At 41.7% G+C, this 25,129-nt stretch overlaps 2 protein-coding genes across 3 annotated transcripts in view; one reads left to right on the top strand and one right to left on the bottom strand.

Annotated features, from left to right (window-relative positions):
• Nucleotides 1-5,663, bottom strand: part of C1GALT1 (core 1 synthase, glycoprotein-N-acetylgalactosamine 3-beta-galactosyltransferase 1) — a 50,137-nt gene extending 44,474 nt beyond the window's left edge. The window contains exon 1 of one of the 2 annotated variants that reach the window (XM_055420473.2): nucleotides 5,401-5,663. In XM_055420473.2, coding sequence (XP_055276448.2) covers nucleotides 5,401-5,407 — 7 coding nt within the window. In that variant the 5' untranslated portion in view covers nucleotides 5,408-5,663. Of the gene's footprint in view, nucleotides 1-4,874; nucleotides 5,095-5,400 lie in introns of those variants that run through there. The other variant, XM_055420474.2, reaches the window with a different exon arrangement.
• Nucleotides 5,664-5,861: 198 nt separating this feature from the next.
• Nucleotides 5,862-25,129, top strand: part of ASNS (asparagine synthetase (glutamine-hydrolyzing)) — a 159,309-nt gene continuing 140,041 nt past the window's right edge. The window contains exons 1-2 of the mRNA XM_055420470.2: nucleotides 5,862-6,158; nucleotides 6,740-6,813. Coding sequence (XP_055276445.1) covers nucleotides 6,801-6,813 — 13 coding nt within the window. The 5' untranslated portion in view covers nucleotides 5,862-6,158; nucleotides 6,740-6,800. The remainder of the gene's footprint in view (nucleotides 6,159-6,739; nucleotides 6,814-25,129) is intronic.

Raw genomic sequence — 25,129 nt, 5'->3', positions numbered from 1 at the left:
AAGATTTCAATACTTTAAAAAAATGAAATTAAAACAAAACTAGAAGAAAACATCTTTTTACATTTTTATATCATGAACCGAGATTTTTTTCAAATCCCAAAAAGTATAAACATAGTAAACTGTATGAGGGTATCCATTTAATAAGCTTCTGGCAGTGAAACTGCTAGTTCACATGTACGTTTTGTATAAAATGTTTAAAAAAGTCTATACAGCAAAAAATAACAAAAACTATCATAAAAAAGATAATCAACTTAATATAACAACAGTTAAAAAAAGTAAAGGATTTGAATGAAAAGAAAATATAATGGTCAAGGATGTTCACATTTCACTCATATTACAGAAATGTAAACCTCACATGAAGAGCTACTATTCTTAACCTATCAGGGTGGCAAAAAAATGTTAAGCTTAGTAACAGCCAGTATTGACACAGACATGAGAGAAAACTGACGCTCCTATGTTGTTCCTCAGAATACACATACTTACTGTCTTCTTAGAAGAGCAGTTTGACAGTATCTGTAAACTTTTTCAAGTGTGCCTTGACACATCATTTAATGATCAGAAATTTTTCTTATGGACAGAAACTCAAAGATGTTCATGGCAGCCACAGCCACAGATGTTTGTTGATGAGGAGCTAGTTTAAAAAATATATATGGTACATCTCTACCAGAGAATATGCTGTAGATGTTAAGAACAATTATTGATTTGCACTAATTAGGAAAATCTTGGCACATCTGTCAATTATAATTTTTTGTTAGTAAGGTATTGCTAATGTGCAGGAAACAAAAGAAACCCAAACTGAAAACAGATTAAACATACATATACACACATGTACATATACACACACACATACATACATACAGAAAAGAGTATGTTTTCATTCCCACCCCAGGTTCTCATCAAAGGTAACTACAGATAACCCTTGAACAATGCAGGTTTGAACTGGCTGGGTTCACTTTTATGCAGATATTTTTCAATAAAAATACTGGAAAACTTTGGAGATTAGTGACAGTTTGAAAAAACTTGCAGATGAACCGTGTAGGCTATAATTATTGAAAAAAATTAATACAAAGTTATGTAATGAATACATAAAATATAAATACTAGTCAACCCTTAAGGTGAGTGATGCTTAATATAAAATTAACAATATATTAGCTTTCCTACTGTTTCATAACTTTGCTTTCAAAGAACTGCATTACCATATAGGTACAGTATGCACCCCCCATCTCTCCCCTTATAATTTATGTTTCAGCAATTCTGAACTATTTACAGTTCAACAAACACCTCCATGCAGTGAGCTCCTCTATTCCCACTCACTGTCTTTTCCATCTATACAACATACCCTTCCTCTGCTATCCATGCCCAACCTCTGTAAATCCCATTAAGCCAATGTTTCTTAACCCTGACATAACTGACACTCTGAGCTGGGTAATTCTCTGTTGCGGGGGGTGCCCTGTTCACTGGAAGATGTTCAACAGCGTCCTAGGCCCATACTCAATGGACATCAGTAGCACTCCCCCTGGCTGTGATTCAAAGGTCTTCACATATTGCCAAGTGAATGTGTAAAATATATCTAGATTACATATGAGTCTATTCTCACATAGGCAACTAGGTTCAACCTGGCATCCTACCCCTACACTTTTCTCTTGCTCTCCTAGTATTTGGTTTTTGCAGGTTAAAAAGGAACAGAAATTTTAAAAACTGAACCTATTACTATCTGTTCCTTGCTGTGTTCTAACTTTGGACTCTCTGCTGTTCCTCAAATACCTGAGGGTCCTTATACTTGCTGTTCTCTGTTGGGAACACAACTCACCCAGATACTCACATGGCTTACTCCCCAACTCCTTTGGGCCTTTACTCCGGGGGGGGGGGGCCCTCTTCCTGAGCCACCCTACTCTTACTGACAGCACCTATTAACATCTAATATTTTACATATTTTACTTACTCATCATTATTGTCTCTTTTCTCCATCTTGATCAGTGGTTCTCAAACCTGAGTCTACACCAGAGTCACCTGAAAAGCTTGTTAAAAGAATTTCTCAGTCAACAAGTCTGTAGAATAGAGCCTAAAAATTTGCATTTCTGACAAGTTCCCAGGTGATGCGGAGGTTCCAGGGACCACAGTTCGAGAACCAAGGTTTTAGAACATAAATTCCATGAGGACAGAGATTTTTGCCCACCTAGTCATTGTTTTACTTCTATGACCTGGCACATAGTAGGTACTGAGATAGGTAAATGAATTTAATCTGTTCTCAATGGCCCCTCTGATTTGGTCTGCTATGTGGTGCCAAAGACTTTCCAGGTGGTGCTAGTGGTAAAAGAACTCACCCGCCAATGCAGGAGATGTTAAGAGATGCCAGTTCAGTCTCTGGGTTGGGAAGATCCCTGGAGGAGGGCATAGCAACCCACTTCAGTCATCTTGCCTGGACAGAGTAGCCTAGTGGGCTACAGTCCACTAGAGCTGGACATGACTGACGTGACTTAACACGCATGCAACAGGGTGGACTCTAATTCAATACAACTGAAGTCCTTACAAAAAGGGGAGACCACCACATTAAGACAGAGACATACAGGGAGAACGCCATGTGACAGCAGAGGTTTGTGTAATATAACTTCAAGCTAAGGAATGCCAGTGACACACAAAGCTAAGGGGCACAGAACAGATAAAATTCCCCAGAAGGTAGAGCATGGCCCTGTCAACACCTTGATTTCAGACTTGCAACCTCCAAAACTGTGAAATGATGAAGTTCTGTTCTGTTGTTCTAAATAACTCAGTGAGTTGTACTTAGTTATAGCAGCCCTAGGAAGCTAACACAATGACCAAAAATGCAAATGACTCTATCAAGCTGTATATAGTTTCAAATCTGCCAATTACCCAACTTGCACCAATTTAAATATTTTAACATGTAGCTTTCATTGTGAACTAATCAGATTTCCTGTTTCAGAATCTCCCTAATTTAATACCACCTCTCTCTGCCCTCAACATGTCCCTTCAATGTGCCAGGTAGCTCACACTACAGAGTCTAGATCACTTACTCGGACTTTCTTTTTGGTTTATCTTCCTATAGGTTACCTTATTTCACATATAACAGCTTTTTTGTATTTTTTTCTTCAAGGGACGCTTCTTATTTTCACACATTATAGATTTTTGGCCTGCATTTTCCTGTAGGACATGTGAATTAGCTGTAAAATGAAAATTTAAGTGCATATTCGATACTCATTTAGATTTCAAGATAATGCTAACTTCTCTTTCATGGAAGAATTATGCATCCTCCCACCCCCTTATTTAACAAGAATTTTGCCATATTCCTTCCACTTTGCTATAGTTTGTATACTAGCGTCTTTACTTAAATCTCAACAAATATTGTAAAAGTAACATGGCTGTATTGGGAAGCTTATAATTTTAAGTGAATCAGAATTAAATTTCAGCATCAAGTTGTCCATTTTCCATTTAATGTTTGTTTACACTGTCACAAGAATTCCAATCAATGATATCTCCACACTGAGACTCCAAAATCACCATGGTCCTTAGAGTTGTATAAGTTGTATGATGCAATTTTTATGTTAGTAAGCACAAGGAAATGGCAACCCACTCCAGTGTTCTTGCCTGGAGAATCCCAGGGACAGGGGAGCCTGGTGGGCTGCCGTCTATGGGGTCGCATAGAGTCGGACACGACTGAAGCGACTTAGCAGCAGCAGCAAGCACAAGTCAATACACAAATAGTAGTACTGCATATACCTAAATGACACACTTTTCTATTTCTATGACGAGGTGATCATTAATTGATATGTACTCCTAAATGACTTTGTGATATTCTAATAATTTCTGGATACTGAATTTACTCAGAAGTACAGACTAGTACAATCAATATCCCCAAAAAAGCATATGTAAGGGAGTATCTATCTTTAAAAGGGTAGTACCCACAAAATATTTTTAAAATGCTGAACCCAAAGTAAAAAGATACAGAAAAACCCAAATTTCAGGGAAATTCAAGAGAAACATCTAATAGTTCTCCACCATAACTAAAAAACCACACACTTTTCCTGTGAAGAATTTTAAGTGAGTCATACTTTCCTTACTAAATCACTGTCTTACTTAACATATGGTAAAAACAGTTAACTGTTTGGTAGCTTGAAACTTTACATTCAATTAAACTGTACATTAATATACACTAAAGCTGGCAGAAAATGAAATACATACAATTACTATACACAATACTTAGAAAACACATCATATGCATAAGGGTCATTTGACATTTATCCGATAAAAGTGTAAAAAGTTAAACTAACACCCTCTAAACTAACACCAGAATTAAATACTTTGAAGTTACCCAGGCAGAGCTATCTATATTCAGTGCCCGATTTCTGGGAAATGAACACGTTTCTGTCCGTTTCACAGTGGCCTAATTACTCACTCTATTGCATTCAACTTCTAACTTTTTAACTAAGTTTTAAAATCGCGAAGAAACCAATTCATGGTGAGGATAACAGTGTTCAATCTGAAAAGCTCTAAAACGATATACCACAATAACTACAAGGCACTGAGAGAACTAGATCATCAATCCAGTCAACTTTTCCAAGGCGTGTGATGTTTAAGTTTCAGTCTTTTGAAAATAATAATAGAGTGGGTAAGTGCTGGGCAAGACTAAATCCCCACCCCTACATTTCGTTCATTTTCTGAGCAGAGAATGTATCCAAATTCAAAGCTGTAAAGTCAATTTGTCAGCACCTATGAATCCCACCACACCTGGTGGGAGAGGAAAGCGGGAAGGAAAAAACTCGTCCCGCGTCTTTCACGGAGCAATGCCCCAACACACCTGCCTAGCTTATTCTGCCAGGGGCAGGGGAATTTAAAAAGAACAAATCAGCCAGACAAACCTGACGATCCAGAGAGCTCAGAGGCAGCCCCCCAGCGCTCGCGCAAGGCTCCGGCTCGCTGGGCGCTGGCGCTGGCGCTGGCGCGGCGCGGCGGCTCTGCTGGAAGGTGCCCGCACCTGGGCGCCCGCGGGGGCAGGGCCCGGCGGCGCAGGACCGCTAAGTGGCGCAGCCGCGCGGGCCGGGGCGCAGCCGCGCCTCACCGTCGCCACCCGACGGCAGGGGCGCCCGGAGAGGTGAGGGGCACCAGAGGGCGAGAGGGCAGGACCTGCGACCAACAGGAGGTCACACGGCAACAAAACAGCGGCCCGGCGGCAGTTCGCCGAGTCGCGGGAGCAGGAAGTGCCCCGCGCCTCCCTCGGGAGCCCGCACGGCCCCAGCCGGGCAGCCACTCCGGGACACCTGTTTGGCGGCGCCAGGGGCGCGGTTCCACCCTCCACGCTCCCCACACAGTCCCTCTCCCGCGGGGAAGGGCGAGCGGAGCCGAGCCCTTGGACCCACAGCCCGAGGGCGCCTCCGCCGGCCGTACCTGACATCAGCTTCGGCTCCCTCTCGCCCCTCCTGGGGGGCGGAGAGGGGGACGACACGAGACCGGCGACCTTCGCTCTGCTCGGCAGCCGCAGAAGTGGCTCGCGGCTGCTGGCCGGGGCCGCCCGCTGCCGCCCAGATTATTCCCCGGCAGCGGCGGCGGCGGCGGCCGAGGCGGGCCCAGCGCGCGCTCCCGCCCGCTCGCTCCGCCCCTCCCCGCAGCGCGTTCCGGCCGCGGGCCGCCGACGGCGCAGCCGCCACCCAGGGGTCTCCTGGCGCTGACGTCATCGCCGCCGCACCGGCCCCGGGGAAGGGCGGGGCGAGAGGGGGCAGGGCGGGGCGGGGCTACGGCGACGTGCGGGCGCGGGGATTGGAGGCCGAGCGCACGCCCCGCCCCTGTGCGAAGGGGTCTGGGAAGTCGGATCTTCTGTGAGGGGCAGTCACAGCCCATTTGCGGCCCATTTGCGGTGGCGGTTTCTACCTTTCTCGCCGTGCTGTACGATCTTGCACTAGCTTCCGGACCTTGAGAGGGTCCAAAGCAGTGAAACATCAGGGACCAGGGCTGTGAATACCCTTGGGACCTTTGTCCAAGAAACAGGCTCTTCCCTTTCAGGAGTCTTATGGCCTCTAGCCTGCTTTTAAACCGTTCTTTTTACCCCTGATACCACCTCCTCCCGACTCCCTTAACTCAGTACCTCTCTGGCCTTAATGACAGGAAATGCGCAAGATGAGGTACGCAAACGAGTGTTGGATAACCAGGTACGTGAATGAGCAGGGGCTGAGACCCAATTAATGATACCACAAAGCCTCCTGAGGGCACACATGGTGTTTGGTTCTCTCGTTACTTCACCGCTGCCAGGCAGTGGCTGGAAGAGTTTCTTCGAAGCTCTCCAAAACCTCACCCTCTCACCTTTAGTTGGCAAACGGACTTTGTATCAGAAAACTGTTTTTGGATTAGAGAGCGAGGAGCCCTCGAGCGATTGAGGCGGTCCCACAGCAGTCAGGAGGTGGCATCAAGTCTTGACTTTACTGGTGTTATCTACAAAGCCTAGTTTGAGGGTGAGAAAACTACCCTGCTTCCTAGGCAGTTCTTTAGTGCCTTGGCCTCTGGCCTGGAATCTTGATTCCCGCCACCTATTAGCTGTGTAACCTTGGCAAGTTACTTACCATGCTGGGGAGGAATAGTAAACAATGTAACTAAAGTATTGTTGTTCCCTTTTATTTGTTTAGAGTCCGCTTTAGTGTAGTTTACCAGGATATATCATTAATAGATCCAAAAGAATCTTCGGGAAGAACTTTAAAATATCTAGATTCTTATCCAAACCTCTCATTTTTTTCAGATGAGAAAACTGAGGTCAGAAAGGTAAACTGAGAAGCGTGCTTTGGAAGAGAAGTACAAGTATGTCATATCCAGGTTAGTGCTCTTTCTCTGGGCGATACCTCCAGACTTCTCTGTTGTATTCTCACCTCCATCTCTTCTCTCTTCCCCAGCCTGTATGTAATTATTGCCCAGCCTCACCCCCTTTGCCTTCCACAACCACTGTGAAACAGGGAAAAGAGACCCTTCAAGGTCAAAGTGTACCAAATAGAAAGCAAAATAGAACAAAATGCCTCAGGATTCTTAATTTTATTAAAATTTATAAGGAATAATCTTTTTCCAGTGAGCAAATATAGGAAACCCTTCCAAGGGTAAGCTCAGCTACAGCATGTCCAAGATAATTTTCTTAGTGGCAAGAAGGTATGTTGATAGAACTACCAGATCAAATCAGGCCCCTCCTACCCTTCTAGGTGTTATTGAAAATAGCTATTATTTTCATGAAAGCAATGTACACTTATTCAAACAAATATAAAAAAATTTTTCCAAATGTCATAGTTCAGAGATAACAATTTTTAAAAATTCATGTTATAATCCTTGCATCTCTAAGAATAAAAACATATAAAGGTATAGAAATACAATGTATTATAAACTGGATTTTATTATGTACACAGTTCTTTTTTCATGAACAATATATCATGAATAACATCATTTTTAAAAGTTGCATAGTGTGAAGTGGACATACCATTGTTTATCTAACTGGTATTCTATTGATTCATTTCTGTTTTTTTCCCCAAATGTTTACTATTTTAAACAACTCTGTGATGAGTTTCTTAATGTACCTTTCCACAACTGTACAGCTGTCTTCTTGAATAAATTCCTTAAAGTGACATTAATGTCAGCCAATTTTTCTTCATTATCAACTAGGAAAAAAGAAAGCTGTGTTTACTTTGAAAAATATAATTTACATGTGAGACACAAAATGACCAGATTCTCCCATTTGAAACACAGATTAACCTCGAACAGTATGTTTATCTATCTGGAGTGTGTTTCAGTAATGTGTATCAAAGCTCCTTGAAGCAGAATAATGTGTGTAACAGCTCCTTGGAGCAAGGTGATAGAGGCTGATAGTTGATTAAACCAAGATCCTTTCTCTATTACTTGCAAAACTCTGACTTTTTTTCAGGGTGACTGTGTCCAGTTAAAAATACTTGTTTACTCGGTCTCCTATAAGTCATGGTTTCCCACGTGACCTGTCAGCAGAATGAAACTAGATGTTGCTAGGAGAGGCTCAAAGTTTTATGGAAGAAATTTCCTATTAGCCATTGGACCTAACCCTGTCCTTTACCTTACCTGGAAGAGTGATATGATGCTAGATGTGGGGCAGCCCTATTTCAACCACAGACACAAAAAAATAGCGTAGCCAGAGGGGCTGGTTTGTGTATTGCTTTGGAGGGTCAGCTTATTAGCTCTGGTCTGCTCACTTCTGGGTTTGTTGTTATATGAAGGGGTTTGTTGTTACATGAAGGAGAGTAAATATGTTCTCTTTAAGGTTTTTGTTGTTTTTGTTATAAGCACTGAATAAAATTCCTAATTGACATAAAAAGATAGGAAAAGTCATTATTTATTTAGCACTATAGGTAGAATTTTTTAATAAACAGGATAAGATGAAAATGGAAACAAGCAACAGCAAAAATCCAATCTCTAATAAGCTTCAGTTCAGTTCAGTCCCTCAGTCGTGTCCAACTCTTTGCGACCCCATGAATCACAGCACGCCAGGCCTCCCTATCCATCACCAACTCCCGGAGTTCACTCAAACTCATGTCCATCGAGTCAGTGATGCCATCCAGCCATTTCATACTCTGTCATCCCCTTCTCCTCCTGCCCCCAATCCCTCCCAGCATCAAAGTCTTTTCCAGTGAGTTAACTCTTCAATGAGGTGGCCATAGTATTGGAGTTTCAGCTTTAGCATCAGTCCTTCCAGTGAACACTCAGGACTAATCTTTAAAATGGACTGGTTGGATCTCCTTGCAGTCCAAGGGACTCTAAAGAGTCTTCTCCAACACCACAGTTCAAAAGCATCAATTCTTCGGCGATTAGCTTTCTTCACAGTCCAACTCTCACATCCATACATGAGCACTGGAAAAACCATAGCCTTGACTAGACGGACCATGGTTGGAAAAGTAATGTCTCTGCTTTTTAACATGCTATCTAGGTTGCTCATAACTTTTCTTCCAAGGAGTAAGTGTCTTTAATTTCATGGCTACAATCAGCATCCGCAGTGATTTTGGAGCCCCCTAAAATAAAATCTGACACTGTCTCCACTGTGTTTCCATCTATTTCCCAAGAAGTGATGGGACCAGATGCCATGATCTTTGTTTTCTGAGTGTTGAGCTTCAAGCCACCCTTTTCACTCTCCTCTTTCACTTTCATCAAGAGGCTTTTGAATTCCTCTTCACTTTCTGCCATGAGGGTGGTGTCATCTGCATATCTGAGGTTATTGAGATTTCTCCCAGCAATCTTGATTCCAGCTTGTGCTTCTTCCAGCCAGCGTTCCTCATGATGTACTCTGCATAGAAGTTAAATAAGCAGGGTGACAATACACAGCCTTGACCTACTCCTTTTCCTATTTGGAACCAGTCTGTTGTTCCATGTCCAGTTCTGACTGTTGCTTCCTGACCTGCATATAGGTTTCTCAAGAGGCAGGTCAGGTGGTCTGGGATTCCCATCTCTTTCAGGATTTTCCACAGTTTATTGTGATCCACACAGTCAAAGGCTTTGGCATAGTCAGTAAAGCAGAAATAGATGTTTTCCTGAAACTACCTTGCTTTTTCCATGATCCAGCGGATGTTGGAAATTTGATCTCTGGTTCCTCTGCCTTTTCTAAAACCTGCTTGACCATCTGGGAGTTCACGGTTCACATATTGCTGAAGCCTGGCTTGGAGAATTTTGAGCATGACTTTACTAGCATGTGAGATGAGTGCAATTGTGTGGTAGTGTGAGCATTCTTTGGCATTGCCTTTCTTTGGGATTGGAATGTAGACTGACCTTTTCCAGTCCTGTGGCCACTGCTGAGTTTTCCAAATTTGCTGGCATATTGAGTGCAGCACTTTCACAGCATCATCTTTCAAGATTTTAAATAGTTCAACTGGAATTCCATCACCTCCACTAGCTTTGTTCGTAGTGATGCTCTGTAAGGCCCACTTGACTTCACATTCCAAGATGTCTGGCTCTAGGTGAGTGATCACGCCATTGTGATTATCTTTGTCGTGAAGATCTTTTTTGTACAGTTCTTCTGTGTATTCTTGCCACCTCTTCTTAATATCTTCTGCTTCTGTTAGGTCTATACCATTTCTGTCCTTTATCGAGCTCATCTTTGCATGAAATGTTCCCTTGGTATCTCTAATTTTCTTGAAGAGATGTCTAGTGTTTCCTATTCTGTTGTTTTCCTCTCTTTCTTTGCATTGATCACTAAGGAAGGCTTTCTTATCTTTCCTTGCTATTCTTTGGAACTCTGCATTCAGATGCTTATATCTTTTCTTTTCTCCTTTGCTTTTCGCTTCTCTTTTCACAGCTATTTATCAGGCCTCCTCAGGCAGCCATTTTGCTTTTTTGCATTTCTTTTCCATGGGGATGGTCTTGGTCCCTGTCTCCTGTACAATATCACGAACCTCCATCCATAGTTCATCAGGCACTCTATCTATCAGATCTAGTCCCTTAAATCTATTTCTCACTTCCACTGTATAATCATAAGGGATTTGATTTAGGTCATATCTGAATGGTCTAGTGGTTTTCCCTACTTTCTCCAATTTAAGTCTGAATTTGTCAATACGGAGTCCATGATCTGAGCCACAGTCAGCTCCTGGTCTTGTTTTTGGTGACTGTATAGAGCTTCTCCATCTTTGGCTGCAAAGAATATAATCAATCTGATTCCGTGTTGACCATCTGGTGATGTCCATGTGTAGAGTCTTCTCTTGTGTTGTTGGAAGAGGGTGTTTGCTATGACCAGTGCGTTCTCTTGGCAAAACTCTATTAGCCTTTGCCCTGCTTCATTCCTTGCTCCAAGGCCAAGTTTGCTTGTTACTCCAGGTGTTTCTTGACTTCCTACTTTTGCATTCCAGTCCCCTATAATGAAAAGGACATTTTTTTTTGGGTGTTAGTTCTAAAAGGTCTTGTAGGTCTTCTGCACAATGGACCGCACAGAAACAATGCTGGCTGTGTGAGGACTGCGCAGAAGCCTGACCGAGAGGCGCTGCCCCTTGCCCAGGTCCAGGGGCACTGGCCAAGAGGAGCTACCCCTCGCCCAAGGTCTGGGGCGGCGGCCGAGAGGTACAACCCAACCCCGAGGTCAGGGCTGGCAGCCGAGAGGAGCTACCCCACGTCCAAGTGGCGGTAGCTGCGCGGGCACAGAAGGGCCGAGAGGAGCTACTCCACGTTCAAGGTCAGGAGGGGCGGCCGTGAGGAGATACCCCTCGTCCAAGGTAAGGAGCAGCGGCTGTGCTTTGCTGGAGCAGCCGTGAAGAGATACCCCACGGCCTAGGTAAGAGAAACCCAAGTAAGACGGTAGGTATTGCGAGAGGTCGTCAGAGGGAAGACACACTGAAATCATAATCACAGAAAACTATTCGATCTGATTACATGGAACACAGCCCTGTCTAACTCACTGAAACTAAGCAATGCCATGTGGGGCCACCCAAGACTGCCGGGTCATGGTGGAGAGGTCTGACAGAATATGGTCCACTGGAGAAGGGAATGGCAAACCACTTCAGTATACTTGCCTTGAGAACCCCATGAACAGTATGAAGAGGCAAAATGGTAGGATACTGAATGAGGAATTCCCCAGGTCGGTAGGTGCCCAGTATGCTACTGGAGATCAGTGGAGAAATAACTCCAGAAAGATTGAAGGGATGGAGCCACAGCAAAAACAAATACCCAGTTGTGGATGTGAGTGGTGATAGAAGCAAGGTCTGATGCTGTAAAGAGCAATATTGCATAGGAACCTGGAATGTTAGGTCCATGAATCAAGGCAAATTGGAAGTGGTCAAACAGGAGATGACAAGAGTGAACGTCGGCATTCTAGGAATCAGTGAACTAAAATGGACTGGAATGGGTGAATTTAACTCGGATGACCATTATATCTACTACTGTGGGCAGGAATCCCTTAGAAGAAATGGAGTAGCCATCATGGTCAACAAAAGAGTCTGAAATGCAGTACTTGGATGCAATCTCAAAAACGACAGAATGATCTTTGTTCGTTTCCAAGGCAAACCATTCAATATTACAGTAATCCAAGCCTATGCCCCAACCAGTAACGCTGAAGAAGCCGAAGTTGAACGGTTCTATGAAGACCTACAAGACCTTTAAGAATTAATATGCTTAGTTTTCCTTTAAATATCTAAATATTACAATTAGATTAACAACTCTTTAGTAATAATTAGATTAAATCTATAAATTATATTTATATAATAATATATAGATTAAATGGACTTCCCTGGTGGCTCAGATGGTAAAAGCATCTGCCTACAATGTGGGAGACCTGGATTCAATCCCTGGGTTGGGAAGATCCTCTGGAGAAGGAAATGGCAATCTGCTCTAGTACTTTTGCCTGAAAAGTCCCAAGGACGAAGGATCCTGGGGATCCATGGGCTGTAGGATCCTAGAGGATCCTATAGTCTATGGGGTCGCAGAGAGTCAGACACAACTGAGCAACTAAGCTTCTAAAACTATAGGTTATTTAGAATTTAATATAAATGAATTTAATTATAAATTAGAACTACCGGTATAATAGTTTTAAAATATGTTCACAAGTTCTTTGATACTTCTTTCAAAAATTGAGCTTAATTCCCCTCACCTAGAGTTTGGACTGTACTTAGTGACTTGTTCTCATAAAGAGTATGTAGAAATGCTGTAATATGACTTCTAAGCAGAGACTTATAAATCATATGCCAGCTTTCTTCTTGCTCTCTTTGGAATTGCTCAATGGGGAAAGGTAATTGTCATGTCCTAAGGATGCTCAGCAACTTAGAGAGAGGCCCCTGTTATGAATAAGTAAGGCTTCCAGCCAACATTCAATGAGGAACTGAGAACTCCTGAAAACAGCCATGTGAGCGAATTTGGGAGCAGATCCTTCAGCCTAGCCAAGCCTTCAGATGACTATATCCCTTGTCAGTATCTTTATTATACCCGAAGAAAGTCCATGAGCCAGAATCACTCAGCTTAGCTACTCCCAAATTCAAGTCTGCAGAACTGTGAAATAATAAATGTTTGCTGTTGTAAGCCACTGAATTTTGGGATAATTTGTTGTGCAGCAAAAGTAACTACTAAAAAGCTAGGTATAGTGGAGCCTACCTCGCACAATCTAGGTATTTGATTATTTGTTGTTTTGAATGAGTAAACAACTGAAGAAGTACAATATAGTATCTTTTTCACTTAAAGGGTAACGTGCCATGCTTGTATTATTTTTGACCCCTGACACCTGTATTGTGTAAGGTTTTTCTGACATGATCATAGGGAGATGAGTTGTTGCTGCTGCTGCTACTGCTGCTGCTAAGTCACTTCAGTCGTGTCCGACTCTGTGTGACCCCATAGACGGCAGCCCACTAGGCTCCCCCGTCCCTGGGATTCTCCAGGCAAGAACACTGGAGTGGGTTGCCATTTCCTTTTCCAATGTGTGAAAGTGAAAAGTGAAAGTGAAGTCGCTCAGTCATGTCTGACTCGTAGCGACCAATCTGAACAATGACCATCCTGGAAGAAACATATAATGAACAGTGCAGTGGAACCCTTGAGATGTGACTGATGCTTCCAGTTGCTTTTTTTTTTTTTCCCCTTTTATTTGCATTTATTTTTTTGCAGCATTTTTTCCTGGGCCATAAGTTTTTGTTTCTTCAGTTTCTTCTGGGATATCTTTTTCTGTGCAACCTTCTCTTCTGGTTTAGGAACAATCTGTTCTTTTTCAGTCAGGATCTCAGTTTTATCAATAATTAGCTGAGTAGCAAGTTATCAAAGTCGTCTAAATCTCAATATTGATAAATTGGAGAAAGTAATCCTGACTGTCCTCAAAAGGTAGTCAGTGGGATTGTATGTGACAGGGATTATATCATTCTATTAATTACATTAGATTCATAAATTAAATATTTTAGGTGTGTGTTCCATGAAAACTTTTCTTTTAAGAAGTGATAACAAATAACTAATTTAACTGATGGCTCAGATGGTAAAGAATCCACCTGCAATGCAGGAGATGGCATTTCAGTCCCTGGGGTAGGAACATCCCTGGTGAAGGGAATGGCTACCCACTCCAGTATTCTTGCCTGGTGAATTCCATGGATAGAGGAGGGGTTGCAAAGTGTTGGACACGACTGAGTGACTAACACTTTGTAAAATGTTAGTGCTGTTCATAGTAAAAAGTTAGGATTTAAGAGTATAGCAGGATGGTAAGTTGTTATATGTCAGATCTCATTTTATTACCCTGTTGAAATTTTATTGCGTGTTAAAAAGAATGCATAATTATGACTGGCTCCTTTCTCTTTTCAAGAATTAATTAGTAATTGTGGTTGGGTGTGTGTCCCTCTTTATAGTAACAGTGGTAGTTAAACATACTTAGTAATAAACATATATTTAACCAATAATTTAGTTTGAGTCTAAGCTTTTATTCTAGAGCAAAATTGCACCCAACAGCAAGAAAATAAATAGTAGAAAACATGTCTTTCTCTTTCAGGGAGGAGGACTTGGGCACAAAAGGGAAAGCATTATATAATGGAACATCAGAGGTAGAGATTATGTAGTTACAGACAATGCACAATTTGGTGGTGTGGCTAAGTCCAGAGGTAAATATATGAGGATGAGTAAGACAAGATTTAAGTGTAAGATTCAAGTCTTGATAATGTAATGGGTGATTGTCCAAACTTCCAGGTTTTGTTGTGTTTTCTGCTATTCAGTTGTAACTCTAAATTAGATGAAACTACAGAGTCAACTAGATATCAGAGTATTTGTGGTTGTAGATGACCCCAACTACCTACCATCTTTGTTAACTTGAATAGGAAGAAGAACCCTAGTAAAAAGAGACAGAGCTTCCTTCTCTGGAGACAGCATGCTTTTCAATGGAGCTTCTCATTTCGTTAAAAATTCCTGCTAGGATACAGTATTTTCATTCTGTGGAACCCGAGAGAGCATTTTCCAAACAGTTTTCATTCGTTTCAGCTACATGTGCATAAAATCAACCAAGATTTTGAGACAGTTGGAAAGGCTAGTGTTATTTTCTGAATTGACTGACATGTGAAGGGGATAAAGGTAGAGAGCAGAGGAGGAGATAAAGAAAAAAGGAAAGTCTGTGAAATACTTTCAACCTCAAGGAAAGAGGACTCAGCATGACTCACAAGTTATTAGCTTGAAAGCAGAGTCTGCCACGTGTGCACTGAGGAACCAGAGAAACAGTCTCAGCTTAGAAGGTTGGGCTCCCTGGGGTTATCCTGTGTTGCTCTAGTTCCCTGGAATAAGCATCAGAATATACCCTAATTATTTTCCCTGGTGGCTCAAAAAAAGCAGAAAACATTTGTTGTAAATGAAGTAGGTGATGCTTTAAAATCCCTAAGCAGTAAATTATTTATAAATGTGTTCATTATCTCTGTTAGTGTAAAAAACAGACAAATTTTAGCTATGTAAAGTGGCACAATTTTTTTCTTCTTTCTCTTAAGTTGTATTTAAAGGTTTTTAGATCTAGGAATGGGTTGGATAGATACTTTGTTGGGTTTCTGTCCATCATCCATTGAGAAGAACTCTCTTGCTTTTCCTCCAATTCCCATTTACAGGTTTGATCTCTCTAACCATGTGTATGTATGTGTATATATATATATATATATATATATATATATATACACACACACACTATAGGACCCTTGTCCCTTCTTGATTGGATAGAGTTTGATCCTTGAAGGAATATGACTCAATTAGATCTTTTCCTCTGAGGATTTGGAATTGGAAGAGAAGTTTTAGTTGCTCTGTATTGAACACTGAAACTGTAACACAAACAGGGGCTTGTAACCCAAACACGTGAACCCAAGGTAAGAGGAACCCATTATAGACGGAGAAAGAAGTGAAGCAGACTATCTGAGAAACGACCCTGAGACTTGGTGCTGTCACAGAGGCAGAGAAAGAAAGGGAAGAGGTCATTTTCTAGCTTCTCACAGATTTCCCATGACCTGCATCCCACTAATGGCCCAGTTGCTCTCGAGATCCATGAATCCCTATATTGTATTCTTATATTGAGTTACACTTTTTTGTTGTTAAGTTAGTTTGAGTGGATAATTTTTCTATTCTTTAAAACACATTTCATCACTTCATTTAAGAGTGATCTGAATCGTTCTTTTCATTTATAAGTAAAAAGCCTTTTGAAAGCTTTGGCCTGCTGCTGCTGTTGCTGCTAAGGTGCTTCAGTCATGTCCGACTCTGCGACCCCATAGACGACAGCCCACTAGGCTCCCCCGTCCCTGGGATTCTCCAGATTTGGCCTGAGGAAAACGTAAATCTTTGAAAAGCATGCAAAATTTCAGTCTTTTGAATGAAAAGAGCAAAATGGCAGACTAGGAAGCTTCCCGCTCCCATTCTTCCACAGAAACATTGAAAAACCAGCAGAAACAATCAACTTTGTGACAACTCTAGAAAACAGTTGAATGTTTACAGCAACCGCATGAGCACTGAATCAAGAAAGAGGCACTTCAAAATAATAGGAAGGTTTTGTAGTGATTTATTTGTCCTTCCACTACCACTGCCCCTGCATGTATGTGTACGCACGCAGTCCTGTCCGACTCTTCTTGACCCCATGGACTGTAGCCTGCCAGTCTCCTCTGTCCATGAGGTTTTCCAGGCAAGAATACTGGAGTGGGTTTCCATTTACTACTCCAGGGGATCTTCCTGACTCAGGGATCGAGCCTGTATCTTTTGCATCTCGAGTACTGTCAGGTGGATTCTTTGCCATTGCATCAACCACCTGGGAATCCCATGGTAGAGGTTAAATGAGGTAATAACGGTGAGACTGTCGTCCAGTATGCTAGTACCTTTGTAAGAAAAAGGGATTCCAAAGCTCTCTGGCTCCTCATCATGTGAGGACACAGTGAGAAGACAAACTGAATTGACAGGAACCTTGATTTTGGACTTTCCAGCCTCCAGAACTATGAGAAATTTCTGTTATCTAAGCCATCCAGGCTGTGCTATTTTGTTACAGCAGCCCAAGAAGAGTCATACAGGGAGCACCCTAAAGGATGATGCTCGGTGTAACACTCAGAACTCAGGAGAAAGCTTGAAAACACTGCAAGCCAAATGAAAGATCTTCAGACATTTGGGGCAGAAGTTATGGTTGGAACATTTAATAGATTGGCTAAGGTAAAAACTGGGGAGAGTTTCTTTGGAAAATTAGGACATTTAAAAGCAACTGTGGGGACTTCCCTGGTGATCCAGGGGCTAAGGCTCTTCATTCCCAATGCAGGGGGCTTGGGTTGGATCTCTGGTCAGGGAACTAAATCGCACATACTGCAACCAAGATTTAAGATCCTACATGCTATAACTAAGACCCAGCACAGCCAAATAAATAAAAAATATTTTTTTAAACTTTTTTAAAAATAAAAGCTACTTTGTAAATGGGGGAATTTAGAAAACCATGTATGTGCCCAGGATAAGACACATACTCAAAAAACACCTGAGAAGACCCTCAGCTTTTCTTTGGACTGATCCTTTGGCATAGTGCAAGCCTGGCAAGTTGAAGATCAGTGCCAATTTGCCAAGACTTAGGTTCCCAGCATTCAGAGAAATGTCTTTCAAAACACTAGCTGAACACAAGTTAAGAAACAGACTTCAATGACCACATTGACAAAGAATATAGTCTTTGCAGTAATAGTTTGGGATCAGCATTGAATAACCTGACTGCTATCGCCTTTCAGCAACCAAAAAGTAGCAAGCCTGTGTGAAGGAGAAAACCTTACTTCCAAGTACATACTGTGAGTAAGTGAAAGTTGCTCAGTTGTATCCAACTCTTTGTGACCCCCTGAACTGTAGCCTGCCAGGCTCCTCTGACTGTGGAATTCTCCAGGCAAGAATACTGGAGTGGGTAGCCGTTGCCTTCTCTGGGGCATCTTCCCAACCCAGGGATCAAACCCAGGTCTCTTGCATTGCAGGTGGATTCCTTACCCTCTAGCCACCAGGGAAGTCCCAAGTACATACTACAATAGTAAAATTTCCTGTTTTCCTTTTTAAAAAAAATAAAAAAACTTACAAAGAAACAGGAAAGTATGGCTATTTATAAGGAATGACATAAATTGTTAGAAAGACTGAAGGCAGGAGGAGAAGGGGACGACAGAGGATGAGATGGTTGGATGGCATCACCCACTTGATGGACATGAGTTTGAACAAGCTCTGGGAGTTTGTGGTAGACAGGAAAGCCTGGTGTTCTGCAGTCCATGGGTTCGCAAAAAGTCAGACATGACTGAGTGATTGAATTGACCTGATTTCTGAGGAAGTCCAGACATTGGAATTATTGGACAGAGATTTTAAAACCACTGTCCTGAAACATGCTCAAAGAACTAAAAGAAAACATAGACAAAGAACTAAAGGGATAAATTGAGTGGAATTACATAAAACTATGCCAAAGCCTTTGACTGTGTGGATCACAATAAACTGTGGAACATTCTGAAAGAGATGGGAATCCCAGACCACCTGACCTGCCTCTTGAGAAACCTGTATGCAGGTCAGGAAGCAACAGTCAGAACTGTACATGGAACAACAGACTGGTTCCAAATAGGAAAAGGAGTACGTCAAGGCTGTATATTGTCACCTTGCTTATTTAACTTCTATGCAGAGTACATCATGAGGAACGCTGGGCTGGAAGAAGCACAAGCTGGAATCAAGATTGCTGGGAGAAATCTCAATAACCTCAGATATGCAGATGACACTACCCTTATGGCAGAAAGTGAAGAGGAACTCAAAAGCCTCTTGATGAAAGTGAAAGAGGAGAGTGAAAATGTTGGCTTGAAGCTCAACATTCAGAAAACAAAGATCATGGCATCTGGTCCCATCACTTCCTGGGAAATAGATGGAAAAACAGTGGAAACAGTGTCAGACTTTATTTTTTTGGGCTCCAAAATCACTGCGGATGCTGACTGCAGCCATGAAATTAAAAGACGCTTGCTCCTTGGAAGGAAAGTTATGACCAACCTTGATAGTATATTAAAAAGCAGAGACATTACTTTGCCAACCAAGGTCCGTCTAGTCAAGGCTATGGTTTTTCCCGTGGTCATGTATGGATGTGAGAGTTGGACTGTGAAAAAAGCTAATTGCTGAAGAATTGATGCTTTTGAACTGTGGTGCTGGAGAAGACTCTTGAGAGTCCTTTGTACTGCAAGGAGATCCAACCAGTCCATTCTCAAGGAGATCAATCCTGGGTGTTCATTGGAAGGACTGATGCTAAAGCTGAAACTGCAATACTTTGGCCACCTCATGCGATGAGTTGACTCACTGGAAAAGACTCTTATGCTGGGAAAGGTTGGGGTCGGGAGGAGAAGGGGACGACCGAGAATGAGATGGCTGGATGGCATCACCGACTCGATGGACATGAGTTTGAGTGAGCTCCAGGAGTTGGTGATGGACAGGGAGGCCTGGCGTGCTGTGATTCATGGGGTCGCGGAGAGTCGGACACGACTGAGCGACTGAACTGAACTGAACTGAACTGAAGCAGCATAAAAATAATCAAGTCTCCTAGATGCCTACTTCTATCCCAAATAATCCCAGCAAAGTAGATCAAAGTCTTTCCAATTTTTATTTTGGTATGATTTCAGATTTTACAAAGTTGCAAGAATAGTACAAAGAATTCTCATACAACTTTTCTCTTGATTATTGTTTTAAAATTTTAACCACTCACGTGAACTGTTTTCTTATTTTTCTGCCTCCAAAATTTAGGCTAATAGTGGCTTAACGTAAATATTAAACTTGATATGGTAATAAATATAACAATAATAACTGATGCTAAAGCTGAAACTCCAGTACTTTGGCCACCTCATGTGAAGAGTTGACTCACTGGAAAAGACTCTGATGCTGGGAGGGATTGGGGGCAGGAGGAGAAGGGGACGACAGAGAATGAGATTGCTGGATGGATGGCATCACCGAATTGATGGACGTGAGTTTGAGTGAACTCCGGGAGTTGGTGATAGGGAGGCCTGGCGTGCTGTGATTCATGGGGTTGCAAAGAGTCAGGCACGACTGAGTGACTGAACTGAATAACAATTCCAAAAATTACTTGCCGAACCTGATTCATGCCAGACAACAAGTGTTGAACTTGGACTCTCACCTACTCCTAACCCTATAACTGAGGCACTATTATTACATTCATTTAATAGATGGAGATACTGAGACATAGGGAGTTTTAGGATCTTGCCCAAGGTCACAAATAAAAATCTTCTGGTATTGAATGCAAATGAAACCATTCAGATTCCTCGACCCTACCTACGTTTTTAATGCTGATCTTTTAAATGAGGTGTCAGCAAACTGCAGTCTTTTGACTAAATCCAGCCCATAAAAGATCTTTATTTAGCCCCAGACCTGCTTATACAAGGGTTGCCCATCCTCTTACACAGATGAGTGGGTACAACCTCTCTATCCTAACCCGGCTGCTGTCTTTCAGGTATCTGGTCATTTTTTTAACTGATTACTGTGATTTCTTGTGCTGCTCACAGAAAAACAGCAGCCCAACTAAGTTGTAACTTCTTAGACACTGTTTGGTCCTTCTAGTGAGTGTCTCTGGTCTAAAGGAAATACCTAAGTGCCCGATAAAGTTGACAGGCAAGGTTAATCCTCACCAAGCTGGGGCATTCCTGGGGCATTTTATGGTCACCCACTCTAGACATCTTAATAAAAACAACACTGTGCACGCAATCAAAGGCAGCGCACCTGAGGTGTGCACAGTGTGCATTTCTGTGGTCTTCCTTCAGGACCGAAAGGATTTTCCCCCCAGCTATTGGGAGTGCTGCCAACAGACAGCCATCAGGTGTCAGTCCTCTCAGAGAACTGCCTCAGATGCAGGTACCTGCCTCAAGTCAAGATCATGCCTTCTTTCAGGGCATCCACATCCAGTAACTGATTAGCACAGGGGTATAAAAACCCAGCCTCCCAACCTCAACATATAGTATTCTCTGGAGCCATTCTGTCATCAGAGTTCCCCGCCAGATTGACTAAGGCCTCTGTTAAGACTGCATCATGGTATAGTTTCTCCTTCTGTCCAGTCTTACTTCTTTTTCTTCCATTTCACAGGCACTGACCTCAAAAGCACTGCCTAATAAGCTGTATACGTTCTCATCACTGGGGAACTCAGCCCATGGCAAAACCGAAAGCAAAAGTAGAGCTAGTTCTCAACCCTCTAACAATCCAAGCTTCTTTTTAAATGTCTCTGGTCCATAGATAATACAATTGTGAGTGATTTCTGTTTACCTAGAGTTACCTCTTCAAGCATTAACATCGGTGCTCCACATGAGAAATAAAGAGAAATAGATCCAATGAACCAGTGCTATCAGTTATCACAGATGAACCCATAATCTTTTCACCATGCTGTTCAGTGGTGATTTGGACAATTACTGAAGCATTTGGATTTTTTGTATTTAATCAGAGGTAGAATTCTGAAATACTTTCAGTGTGCCAGGCTTCTTTATAGCTGTCTTTGCCTTAGGGTAAACATCAAGGTATTCGCATACATCTTTTTTTTTTAATTGGGGTATAGTTGATTTTCAAATGTACAGAAAAATGAATCTGGTATACATATACATAACACACTCCAGTATTCTGGTCTGGGAAATCCCATTGGCAGAGGAGCTTGGTGGTCTACAGTCCATGGGGTCACAAGAGTCAGACATAACTTCGCAACTAAACCACCATCACTATATACACACACACACATATATATAGTTTAATACATATATCCACTCTTCCCATAGAGACCATTACAGAGTATTGAATTCCCTGTGCTATACAATAGGTCCTTATTATCTATTTCATAGATATTAATAGTAGTGTGTGTCAATCCCAATCTTCTAATTTAACGTCCCCATACCCCCCAGTAACCATAAGTTCATTTTCTTCATCTGTAGCTCTATTTCTGTTTTGTAGCTAAGTTCATTTGTAGCCTCTTTTGAAATTCTACATATAAGTGATATCATATGATATTTGTCATTCTCTGACTTCACTCAGTACGGCAGTATGACAGTCTCTAGGTTCATCCATGTTGCTGCAAATGGCGTTATTTCTTTTTTTATGGAGGAGTACTATTCCATTGTATATTTGTACTGCATCTTCTTTAGCCCTCCTCTGTCAGTAGACATTTAGGTTGCTTCCATGCCCTGACTGTTGTGAATAGTGCTGCAGTGAGAATAGGGATTGTGCTCATCTTTTAAGGAAACTTGAAAAATCACATATTAGAGTAAGTATGGAAAGTATTCATGTTTTCCTGTCTTTCTGGTATCTTTTTAAAAATGTTTCCATGGTGATACAACCTGATAGATACTGAGCGCTAAGTTGCTCAGCTGTGTCACACTCTGAGACCCTGTGGACTATAGCCCACCAGGCTCCTTGTCCATGGGATTCTCCAGGCAAGAATACTGTAGTGGGTTGCCATGGTCTTTTCCAGGGGATTTTCCCGACCCAGGGATTGAATCCGCATCTCTTACGCCTACTGCATTGACAAGTGGGTTCTTTACTACTAGAGCTACCTGGGAAGTCCCATGATAGATACTGGAGATTAGCTAAAAGGTGCTTTAATCCTGGCTCTGAGCCTCATGATCCTCCACTGTAAAAGGGAAACAGCAATGCCCATTTTTTAGAGTTATTGTGTTGGTTAAATGAGAGGATATTTGCAAAGGGCCTGCAGTATTCAAGTACTCAATAAATGCTAGCTATTTTTATAAAAAACTATAATGATGATGATAAGTGGACTGACCAAAGGTTTTTGAAAGGAAATATCTTTTCGACAAATACTGTAATTTATTGCTACATATTTTCATAGCAAACAAAGATAGTCACTATAAAGATTTCTATACTGAAATATACATAAGTGATTTTCATCCAAGAGGCAATGTTTTGAAAGTAGAGAAGTTGAATGGAGTGATTTCTAAAGTATTCCTCCCTGCAGTGCACTCCTCAGTGTTTAAAGCCTTATGAGTCTATGGATTAGGATGACCCTCCAAAAATAAGAGCAACTATTTCTTGGAATTTGAGTTTTTCTCTATTGAGTGTGGGTGCATGTCAACAGAACACTTGTTCTATTAGTCCTCTTGGCTAATAGTCTACTTGCAAATAATTGAGACTCAATCTATTATAACATTGTTTGTACACCTGACAGTACAGAAATAGTAATGATTAAATTATTATAAAAAATGGAAGTTACTGTCCATTCTTTTGTCCTAACCTTATGGTAGCTTAAATTCTATTTAAATTGATTGTATATTATGGCTCATTATTTTTCTCTCAATATTAATTACTTCTGGTTAGTGCCGTGTATGTATATGGAGGCAATTCTGCCCAAACAGAAGGAAAGAATTCTGCCTTCCTTCTGTCATCTGTTAACCTTCTTCTCAGGAACTAATTTCTCTGATACAATCCCTGCATCTACTGTACATCTTTGGATATGTCCTTGGACACATGCTCTCTTTTTCATCTTTTTCGTCTCTAGGATGAGTTGCATGTATAAGTCCATCCTTTAGAGCCAATTTAGAGTCAAGCTTTACCTCAGTTTTGAGCTGGATTTACAGTCTCTCTTACTGAGTGGATCCAGGCTAGCAGACACACAAGACTATCTTTGTTTTCCTCCCCTTCTGTCTCTATATCCATCTTTCTACTTCCTGACTAAGAATAGGAGTCTTTCTTTCCTCATTTCTCAAAAGAAATAGCACAGTATTTTGTCTCTTTCTCTGTTCTGTTTCAGCCTCTTAATATATGTATTAGAGCATTATCAGTCAAGATTGCATTCCCTGTTCCCTTATATATTAGACTTTGGTCAGGGACATAAATGATGGGGGAAGTGGTGGGAGTGGAGGTTGAGGATGGAAAGTGGAGACTGGTGAGCAGGAAGATAGCACTTTATAGTTGAAGCCTGAAAGATCTCGATGGAAATTGGGGGTGGTATACAAACTCAGAATAAAAAGAAACTTCTAGAGTTCAGAAGAACCAGAACTCCATTCTGTGAAGAGACTGAAGTTTGTACTCAATATAAATGGTAGAGTGGTTCAGTGGTAAAGAGTCCACTTGCCAACGCAGGACACATGGGTTTGATCCCTGTGCTGGGAAGATCCTCTGGAGAAGGAAATGGTAACCCATCCAGTATTCTTGTCTGGGAAATCCTGTGGACCGAGGAGCCTGGTGGACTAAAGTCCATGGGGTCTCAAAAGTGTCGGACACAACTTAGTGATTAAACACCACCACTGTAAAATGTGGAGTGCGACTAGTGGCAAGAAGCACACACATGCCAGGCAGGAGAGAGCTGAAGCATGGAATAAAGATGAGGAAATTTAACTCATTTTGCTTCTCACCTACAAATGGCCTTTTTTGGTGCTGCTGGGTTTTATCTTTGAAGTGTGGACACATCCCCCAATTTATTAACACGAGTGAGTACAGACCTTCCTGGAGTATGAGAAAGGAAATGAAAAAAGAGCTGTGCTCCAGCCTACCAAGCTCCCAGCTGACTAAAAGGCTTGTTCCTTTTTTCACCCATTATATGTTGTGTGTTTATATGAACGGTTGTGATACTGCTTAAACACTGTTTCTTTAGGAAAATGCACTATATTTGAGTTGGATCACCTTAAAATGAATTCTTGAAATACAGCTCACACAGAGATAGGGGACTTCTTCTGGCTTACTATTAATAACATTAACCATCTAGATGTTGCAAATAAAGAAAATGCAGGTGGTAAAACAGTGACCTGGCAAAGGCATCATGATCAAATCAAGCTAAAATTAGAACTTCATGCTCCTTCATTCAGTCTGTGAAATGGCTTTTTCTACTGGATCTCTAAGGAGCATTCATTCGCCTTGAAGAGATTATTGGGGAAGGGAGCATGAGGGGACAGAACATACTCCCAAAGTCCAATGAACAGACCACTTCCTTTCTCTCTCTTCTTTGCACTGCTATTTCTCTTCCAGTCTATAAATCTTTCCTCCTTCCCACCTCCTTCTCCTTTTTGGGGTGGGGGAATGGATTTTTGTTTTTCTCTTCTCCTTTTTCTTTGCTTTCTGGTCTTTTACTGCTCTCAGTACTTGGCGTGCCTCTTATTTTTCAGCCCCAATTTTTATACCTCCTACTCCTAGTAGAGAAAACATTGTCACTATTACAATCTTTTTTTTTTATTTAAGTTTACATTCTGAACTCTTTCTGGCTCTGTGCTAAGCAATATAAAAA

Source organism: Moschus berezovskii, chromosome 3, assembly GCF_049115385.1.
Source record: "Moschus berezovskii isolate FMDL1 chromosome 3, NW_MosBer_1.0, whole genome shotgun sequence".
Classification (NCBI taxonomy): domain Eukaryota; kingdom Metazoa; phylum Chordata; class Mammalia; order Artiodactyla; family Moschidae; genus Moschus; species Moschus berezovskii.
Note: the sequence above shows the minus strand (reverse complement) of the source record. Positions and strands in the feature narration are given on the sequence as shown.